Source organism: Nicotiana attenuata, chromosome 9 (assembly GCF_001879085.1).
Source record: "Nicotiana attenuata strain UT chromosome 9, NIATTr2, whole genome shotgun sequence".
NCBI classification, from domain to species: domain Eukaryota; kingdom Viridiplantae; phylum Streptophyta; class Magnoliopsida; order Solanales; family Solanaceae; genus Nicotiana; species Nicotiana attenuata.
This window is the reverse complement of record NC_031997.1, coordinates 46,690,951-46,701,035: the sequence shown is the minus strand read 5'-3', so window position 1 is coordinate 46,701,035 and position 10,085 is coordinate 46,690,951. Positions and strand designations below refer to the sequence as shown.

Below are 10,085 nucleotides of genomic sequence, written 5' to 3'. Positions count from 1 at the left end.
TTTACCTTCTATGCTAATAATTTAGCTAAATATTAATTCTATTATAATTTTAGTATTATAATTAAAAGTTATCTAACTGATAAACGACAACATATCTTAACAACATCATTCGTGAACCAAGCGAACTAACATTGAATCAATACTCAAGTATCATATAACTAAAATATTATCAACAAATAACTTTTAATTAGTAAACAATAAAAAAATTTAACACAAAAAAATCTTAAATGCGTATGGAAATATATCTTAAACACTATTGTAATTTTCTATTAAATACACACAAAATGTATATGAAATGTTATTAGATTTTTATACTTTTTGCCAATAATATTTCATTATGATACACTTCATGATGAATAATAATAATAATAATAATAATAATAATAATAATAATAATAATAATAAATATTAATATTCTACTTGCATTTTTATGACAATCATTTTTTTTCTAAATGTAAATTAATTAACTTGATTAAATACTACCCTTAAATTCGTAATACGATAGCTAAACCTAAAAACATGGAGTCTCGTTTCGTATTTCGTTATTTTTTAATTTGAGTTCCAATAGTAATAACATGAAATTTATATTACTATATTAGGTACATGAGCAAATAGACTTCTTTTTTAAGGTCAAGATGAGTATATTATTACATGATATTTGAGTATAAATCAATATATTATTTTACTCTATCTGAGTTACTAAAGCAAATATACAAATATATCAAATTTATGATATGGCATTAGAATACTTTTGTGTGACATACTTTTTGCCTTTATTATATTATCTAAATAAGATCATATCCATCATTTTTAAGAGCTTGTGCTTTTCGTAAAATTTTATTATATAACTCAAACACATAGTTTAATAATATTTATGTGATTTTAGGTATTTTATATTCATTGATATAGAGTTCAGGCGCAACGCGCGTATCCTATAAAAAAGTTAAAAAGAACTTAAATACTTATTTGACCATCTTAAAAGCCAATCCAAACACCCTCCTAATAACAAATTTCAACTATTAAGCTTCTTTCAAATGTCAACTGTTACTGAATTTCATGATTCACATTACCAGTGTTCATAATTCGATAATGCATTTCATAATTTGACTGAAATCAAATATCATATTGTTAGAACGTAAAACCATAAGGAAATGGTAAAGCACTGAATAACGGAACCAATTTCTATTACTTGGTGCTCAAGGGGAAAGGGAAAAAAGAAAAAGAAAAAGAAAAAGGAAAAAAAAGACTCAACATTAGCTGACACCACTCACTCACCATTCTCCTTCATCACCTTCGAATCGTTGCTATTCTCCGATCTACTCTCGCCGGCGAAATCGAGCTGTAAGTTTCGTCTTTCTCTCTCAATATTTCATCTTTCTCTTAACAAAACCCTAATCCTTTTAATTCAGTATTTTGAAGAGCTAAAAAAAGAGGTAACTTTCTGGGTCTTTAATCTGGAAACGAGAAGCATAACCTCATTGTTATTCAAATCAAAGTGCACATGTTTAAACTGCAAAATTATGTAATGCATAAGATTTAGCATGTCCAATGATCAATTGCAAATTCTGTTTCCAGTTCTTGATTTATTGTCAATAAAAAGAGTTAATTTGCAGCATGTGGTGTGTGGGTTAGACAAAAGTTTGGTATTTAAGTGGAGAAAGGGTACAGAGGTGAGCCCATTGTCTATCGAGTTTAGAACCATGTGCCACTGGCTCTCAATGATTTCGTGGTTATAAAGAAAAAAAAGGTGTTAATTTGCTACATTTAATTTCATTTTTGTGAGGGTCATCTTAGTTTGATAATAGCTTCAGTTGTGAGGGTCATCTTATTTTGTTCCTAGAATCTACCTGTAAATTAAGAACTTGAAACTAGGAAACAAACAGACAAATACACTGAGAAAAAGAATTGTTGATAGGAGAGAAGTAGAAGAGAAACCAAAATTGAACTGAACACAGAGTCCTAGTACACAGATAGCATAAGGTCCTATTTTTATGCTACATTTTTCTTGGATCATTTCGTGCCTCACTGTTCAACTGTGCACTTCATCTAAGTTGCATCGCTTCAGTGAGAATCGATCTCCTTTCAATTCGCATTTCTCCATCGCTTTGTGCAAGAGGTTGCTTTTAGTAGCACTGCTTAACTATAGAAGTGTACCGGCAGTACTATTTATTTACTACTTCTTATATGATAATAGCTTCTGGAGTTACGAGGTGTACTTATCTGCCTTTGAGTATTACTTATAAATTTTCTTAGAATTTTTTTTATAGAAATATGTTCTACGGGAAGAGTATGCTTCTTTTTTTTTTTTTTTTTTTTTTTTGATTTGCACCGGGTGTCCGAGTCTCTTAGAGCCCCGACTAATCCCGGGGGTGCACAGGCCCTCGGCAAGGAGTTTCCCGCAAGTGCACCACGGTTAATTCAGGTTTTACCCAGTCCGATGGCCCTCAGAAATTGTTTGCACCCAGTGGGTTTCGAACTTGAGACCTTGAAAGGGAGCAAACCCCAAGGCTCAAGTCAATTGCCAGATCTACTAGTGTGCTTTTGAAGATAATAAGTACTCGAGTTTCTGACATTTTTACCATAGAGAAGATGAAAAGACAATTAGACCATCAAATGTGAATGTGTGAATTTCAAGTCATCTAGAATACTCATAAACATCCACTATCATGTGAATATATTGCTAATTCAGTGAGGTTTTGGTTAGTTCTTATGAAAGGTTCTCAAGTATTTAAATGTTGTTGCAATTAAGCTTTTATCTTGTTGACATTATCAAAGTGGTGTGGTTTGCCTTCAATTTGGGTTTATGGTTTCTTTTTGCGATGAAAAAGGTCAATGAGTTTTTGCTAAGATAGAGCTTATATCCTTGTTTAATCAGATGGAGAACGCAAATGGCTCGGTTCCTGACATCCCAATACAGGAGCTTAAAGAGAAAGAAAATGCTGATTCTGTTGAAAATTTCAGCCAGCGTGTTGATGAAATGGTTGGGAAGGTTGATCAGGTACATCAGTGCTGAGGCAAATTGTAGACTTGATTGTTATAGCTACTTTTTTCAAACATTCTTTAAAATTGCTCTTTACTATTCTTCTTTACATTGTAGTCACATTGTTGTTTTGGCCTATCATCATGTATTTTGTCTACATGATCTTGTTAACATGCGATTTCTAGCATATTTTTAATGTGTTATCTGTGATAAATCATTGGTAAATCAAAACATGTTATTTCTATGTTCTTTTTATTTTGTATTGTGTTGGCCTGAGATGAATTTAAATGGGAGAAACATCGTCAGTAATGGTTCATATAGCCAATTCCAACTTATTTAGTTGTTATAGATGACACACAATATACAATTCACAGCCTTATCAAAAAATAAAAAATAAAAATATAATACATTATTCAAATTGGCCATATTTTTTTATAGAGGCAGTCATTCTAATCGACATTATGGTTGCACTTTAACTGGACAAGTTTGGGTGTGTAAAAGCTGTATTGTAATAGGAGAAAGTGAAAAGCAAAGAGATTCTCCATTGCACCTCTCAAGTTCCTTTCTTACGTGAATAAAATTGAGAATATAACATGTAAAAGAATAACATAACATTCTTCTGATAGTCTGCTGCAGATAAGAAGATACATTCAGTCACACACCGAGATTTATTAGCAAGAGCATTCAAAACGAAGATATCAATCCATAAGCATATTCTCTACTTTTGGAACCTTGTCTTAAAGTCATATGTTCTGGTGAAACAAATAGGGAAAAAGCATAGTTGATTGGAAGGAAGCCAAACAACATTAGACAGAAAATTCAGTGCACAAGACCTTTTTTTTTTTTTTTTTTTTTTTTGTGTGGAGGGGGGTTGAACTTGCTTGATCAGAGATGTGAGAAGAATAACAGAATTTACAACATTGTCTGTTTACCATTGAATTGAGCGTGGCATCATAGGATTTTTGTTTCTTCTAAGTTTAGTTCAGGGAAAGGTGTTTTGATAAGATAAAGTGAATTAAACACAGAGTAAATACGCTCAGGGAAAAGAAAAAGCTCACCAAGTATGGACCATACGAGCAAAAGTTTTCGGAATTCTCCAATCTAATCCTTTTCTCTCTTGTTTGATCCTTGTGGTTCTTACCCTGCTCGGTCAAGGTGCTAGGAGAATGAGGTGTTCACCTCTTGAGGCGAGGCTTGCCCTTTTCCAGTTAATTTCTGAGTGATAACGGGCCAGGTTTCTTTTGCTAGTTGAAGGTAAAATTAATATGCCAAGAAAGAAAAAAGAACCCAAAAAAAGGGATGAAAAAACAAGGCATTGATTGAGAGAATTTTAATTGGTGGCTTTCTCCGTATTCTGTAATGTGAAAAGAAGATGGACATTTGGAGAATTGAGCTCTTCTTTTCTTTTGATTTTTGAGCTCTTCTTAGTTATTTGGTTGGATGTAAGCTGCAACTTGGACAAACCACATCATCCGCCTTCCTCTGTAAATGTCTTATTTGGACTGGGTTTAGGGGAGAAAATTATTGCATCTCTATTTGTGGGATTGAGGCTCATAAGACCTTTTCTTTCCCTTTTCTCTTCTAGATGGCAGGGAAAGTTAGTTGCCACTTCCTGCCCAGCATCCCCTCACAATTGGATATATTCTGATGATACTCTGTTATACTTAAATCCAATGGATACTTTTTTTTTTGGTTCCTTCTTATGTTTAATACTCTATTTTAGGTGTAATGATTTTCAGCTTGCTAGCTTGCGATTCTTATGCTTGCCTATGGCAAAGCAGCCTATTGCTCACTTCAATTTTTTTTCATAAATGATCTCCTCATAGCTTCATTTTTAATGCTCTTAGCAAATCATTTCTGTTTGAAAGCTTTTGCTTCGTACTAGTTCTTCAAACAGACAGTAGATGTTATTTTCTCTCGATATTGTTACTCTCACCAGACTATACCAGCACACAAACTGTATATTACCCAGCATTTGCAATTAAAAAGTACAATATCTCTCAGCATCTATGTTGCTGATTACTCATGTATTTCTGCCGTGTTTTCATTTGGAATACAATTGCTCTTAAATGTAATCTGGTCACAAGTTTGTTACATCAACAGCTTGAGCAGAGACTGAATGATGTTGAGCATTTCTATTCCAATACTAGCAAAAAGCAATCAAACACGCCAAGAGGTAGCTCTATTCTGAAAGATAAAGACAAACAGGTTTCTAGCTTTAAAAGGCGGCAGCAGGATGCATCACGTAGAGAAGCAGCTGGTGCCAGGAGAATGCAAGAACTTGTACGCCAATTCGGCACTATATTACGTCAGGTAACTTATTGTGTTCCAAGTGTCTTGACCCCATTTTTTTTCTGTCTAAAGCTAGTATGCTGCTAAATCAGTAATTTTTGTTAACCTTTAAACTTTTACAACTGTTAAATATCAGAATAATTATGTATCCCGACCCAAATCAGCAAGACAACATTAGAAAAGGTTTGGGAAAATAGTGGTACTGCTGAACTTGCAGAATGGAGTGTTATTCTGTTAAAGATGGAAGCTCCAGATAAGGATGCGTCATAGCTTCTTAACCAAAATCACTATTGTTACTCAATGGAATGTGCTGACGCCTGAGTGTTGAAGAGATGTATTAAGCCTTAAGCTAGTGTTTTTTTCATTGTGATTTCCTGTTCCTGTAAAAGTATAGTCAGTTTTGACATACCTCACATCATTTACTCATTTTTGGTACCAATGCCGTACTCTTTTTACTTTCTCGACGGAGGTACATATCATTTGTATTTGTCCTGCTTTTGATTTTGCATTCACTCCGTCTCACCTTAATGAGTAAGTTCACTGATTTACCAATTAAAAGAGGAAGTCAGTTGGCCGATCTTGGCCTTCATCCTTCTCTATCAATGTAACTATCTTTATTTTATTTCTTTTTACCGTAGGATATAGTGGTAAATGAAAAGAAGGGTAGGGTATCTGAACATATTATGGTGGTGCACCATGTTTAAGAGCGAATGTAGTTATTATTTACTCTAGTTAAATTTTTTCTACTCATTGCTTAATCTATTTGTCAGATCACTCAGCACAAGTGGGCAGAACCTTTTATGGAACCTGTGGATGTTGAGGGTCTTGGATTACATGATTACTTTGAGGTAAAGGTTTTCAATTTTCTTGCCGATATAATTGTATCCATGATGTCCTTAGGATTCCTTTGGTCATTTTGTTTCTGCTAATACTTCATGTGATTTTCTAGGTTATTGAGAAGCCCATGGACTTCAGTACTATCAAAAGAAAAATGGAAGCAAAGGATGGTTCTGGCTATAAGCATGTCCGGGAGATATGTGCAGACGTTAGGCTAATATTTAAGAATGCAATGAAATACAATGAGGAAAGGCATGACGTTCATGTAATGGCCAAAACCTTATTGGGCAAATTTGAGGAGAAGTGGTTGCAGCTTTTGCCAAAAGTTGATGAAGAGGTACAACCCATATCCATGTATTGTCTATGGTCTTTGTCTTTTATTTAGTATCTCATGTAAATTGGTAAGATAATTGAATCATGTTCTTGTAGGCTGTTGAATATGCTTATGTGATTAGAATATTAATTGGATTTATAAGTAAATGTTTGAGACATTAATATATAGAACAACTGCTCATAGGAAAAACGGCGAAAGGAAGAGGAAGCGGAAGTCCAGCAGGATATGCAGCTCGCTCAGGAGGCTGCTCATGCCAAAATGGCTAAAGATTTGAGTATTGAGGTAGTTAAAGCTCAGTGTCCTTCACACAACAAAAAAGTTGAGTCATATTGGCCTGACTGTTTTTCGATCATCCTCTTCACACGTACTTATTAAATGTAACCCACTACCGCCATAGAAAATAACTTAAACTTATCTTTTGTATTCCAGCTTGATGAGGTGGACATGCAACTAGAAGAACTCAGGGAAATGGTGCTTCAGAAATGCAGGTTAGAACCTTAGCAAATAACTCTCTTCAGTTAAGCTGTGCATTTATTAATTCCAAAGTAGCTGATTGGTTGCATAAATATACCTTATACTCTAGTCCTTCCTTTCGTTGGATGAGGTTACCAGATAAGTTTTCAGGCTGGATCCAAAAAAATTACCTAAAATGTTCCATGTATTTTATTTATTTTTTACAGATGTTTCTATGGTATGAACTTTTTCCGTGTTGAACAAAGGGGTCTTTTCAAGAAAATCCCCCTAACATATGGTGCTAGTAATAGGTGAAAATCCCATGACCACGATTACAAGTGTGCCAATATGGTCAGACACTGGAAATAAATATAATGAGAACACTAAATGTGGCCGAGTTCTAGAAGGAAGACGGAAAACAAATGAATTTTACGAGTCTTGTGCCTGGATAAGAGGGAGGAGAGCAGTTGTCCTGTTAAAGTCAAGTAAACAAACAGTTCGAAATTGGAAAGAAAAATCTACCATATGACCTTTTTCCAATAGTAAAGTAAAATGGATGTGTCGGCTGGGAAATTAAAGGCAACAGTAATTGGGCCTGCTCATGACAGGGTATTGACAGTGAAGCTTTTCTTTTTCCCTCCAGGTTCTGGTCTGGTTACTTACGTGGAGGGTAAAATTAGTATGCTGGACATTTATTGTGTGATTTGGTGTGCAATTCTGTATTCTGGAACTTAATAATCCTATGAATGACCTTTTCTCCATGGTTTTTTATAAATTCTAAAAGCGAACAGTTGAAGTCAGATAATCAGATAAACTTGGGATCAACAGCTAGATGCTAACATAGTAAGTGAACAAGAAATGCTCCAAGTACGATTTGGGCCATTATACACATGTTTATGTGATACATTAGTATGTCACACTTCTTGTCAACATTAGTATGTCACACTTCTTGTCCTGGTTCAACAAGGTCAGGCATGAAATTTGGCTCATCGCTAACAAATCATTTAGATGTGTATTGTGCATGTGTTTTCTTTGTTTCTGTAGTTATTTTGTTATTCGATTTTAGGTTTACTGCAGTATTTGTTGCTAAGTTTCTCATAAATATTTCAGAAAGATGTCAACTGAAGACAAGAAAAAACTTGGGAATGGGCTCACAAGGCTGTCTCCTGAAGATCTTAATAAGGCACTGTTGATTGTGGCACAGAGTGATCCTACTTTCCAAGCGACAGCAACAGAAGTGGAGCTTGACATGAATGCTCAGGTCATCATTATCGGTCATGATCATTTCATATATGCAGCATTTCTAGTTCTTAATCTACTCTTACTTTGCATTTCTAGTTCTTAATCTACTCTTACTTTACATGACTCGAGTATTTTACCTTTATGCAGAGTGAGTCCACGCTATGGAAGTTGAAATTCTTCGTACAGGATGTGCTACATCCACACGGAAAGAGCCCCGCGAGCATCGTACCAAACAACATCAATAACAATAATCTCCTAAACAACAACAACAAACGCAGAAGAGAAATTTGTGATGCACTCGCCAAATCTTCCCAAAAAAGGAGTAAAAAGCCATCCTGATTTGTCATAACCAACTTCTTCTTGTCACTTTTGGAGGTGTAAATGTTTCAAGTCATTGGGGACGTGACAAACTATCTATCCTCAATGTTGTTAATACCTCAGAAAGAACAGGAATAGTCATTGTAATAAGTAGGTTTTTGTATAGGAAATTCCTGATGGATATATCTTACAAGCAGCTTGCATTTGCAGATATACATAGCAATAGTGCATTAACAGGTCGTCCTTCAATGCTTGGTTAAAAAGGGCAGTCTGGTGCACAAAGCATCCCGCGTTCACGTAGGGTCCGGGGAAGGGCCACGTCCCAAGGGGATTCGATGTAGGCAGCCTACCCTGATGCAACCATCAGTGGCTGATTACGCGGCTCGAACCCGTGACCTATAGGTCACACGGAGACAACTTGACCGTTGCTCCAAGGCTCCCCTTCAATGCTTGGTTAAAGTATCATTTAGTCCTCTAATATCTTCTTGAAAGCAGCTTTATAGGAAATAGCTTACGCCACTCGCATTGTCCCGAATTGACACGAGAGGCTTGGATTTAAAATTTTTGTGTAAACATTCAAGTTGACAAGGAATAAGCAAAACAACCCAGGGCTACGTTCTAAGCCAGCAGTGGAGTTTTGTGCTTGTATTACCCGTAAGTTATTAGTATCACACTCTCTTTTCGTCAAAGTTGAAGGCCTAATGATCAAAATTATAGTTGCATGTTTTTGTGTTTTACTCAATGCATAAAATATTTTATTTTCATCAGTGTTTATAAGATCATCTTGATTCAGCATTGGTCAACACTCAACATTAAAGGTCTCACTACAAGCAAATGCCTGGTACTTTACGTTGGGACAAGTATGGATATTATATGGTTTATCTGCTATCGTTATCACAAATTAATGGTAAATACTTACCCACACCGGGTGTTTACACCAAACTATATTAACTCACTATGGTTAATTAATTTAATTAGATGAGAATGCACGTAATTTACTATGGTTAAATGATTGAAGTCCATATGCAAGACACATGTCATATATCTATTGGTTTGGTATAAACACCCGGTGCGGGTAAGTTTTTACCCAAATTAAATATTATGTTAATAACAGCTTTAGCTCTATTGATGGAGGGTCAAGCTTTAAGTTTGACTTTTGCTTCAAACTCTTGCTTTGGAAGATTGGCCCCACCCAAAGTGATCGATGTTGCATCTTGACCTGTTTCTGAGGAGGATAGTGTATACGCTCACCTTACTCCTTGCTTGTGAAAGTAGAGAGTCTGTTTGCGATACACCCTCGACTCAAATAAGTATAAAGATGAAAAGTAATTCAAGGTAATTGGACATAGAGAAAAAACAATAGCACAAGAACACAATGATATGGAATATTGGGGACCAAAGATAAGAAAGGGAATATTTGTTGTCCTTTTACCTAAGCACACATTTCTAAATCCTAGTACTATATCAAGCAAAGAGCTCGAAGAAAATAAAATGCAGAAGTAGTAAAAGGGGGAATCAAAACTTTGGAATAAAAATGTTATTCGAATCCTTTTTTTAGGGAAAAGATACGAATAAGTCCTAATTTTTTGTCTCGGAATTCTAAGTGCTAATGAAGCTTTTTAGGACTAA

The 10,085-nt window shown here is 35.1% G+C and overlaps 1 protein-coding gene across 2 annotated transcripts; it reads left to right on the top strand.

Annotated features, from left to right (window-relative positions):
- On the top strand, nt 1,163–8,688 carry LOC109232381 (transcription factor GTE1-like). 2 transcript variants are annotated; one of them, XM_019398121.1, is made up of 9 exons: nt 1,163–1,341; nt 2,876–2,998; nt 5,084–5,293; nt 6,043–6,120; nt 6,222–6,446; nt 6,627–6,761; nt 6,873–6,931; nt 8,007–8,157; nt 8,286–8,688. In XM_019398121.1, the coding sequence occupies exons 2-9, from the start codon at nt 2,876–2,878 to the stop codon at nt 8,475–8,477; spliced, it is 1,173 nt and encodes a 390-aa protein (XP_019253666.1). In that variant the 5' UTR covers nt 1,163–1,341; the 3' UTR covers nt 8,478–8,688. The 2 variants fall into 2 exon arrangements, with proteins under 2 accessions (XP_019253666.1, XP_019253667.1); XM_019398122.1 differs by having other exon boundaries at nt 1,166–1,341; nt 6,627–6,725.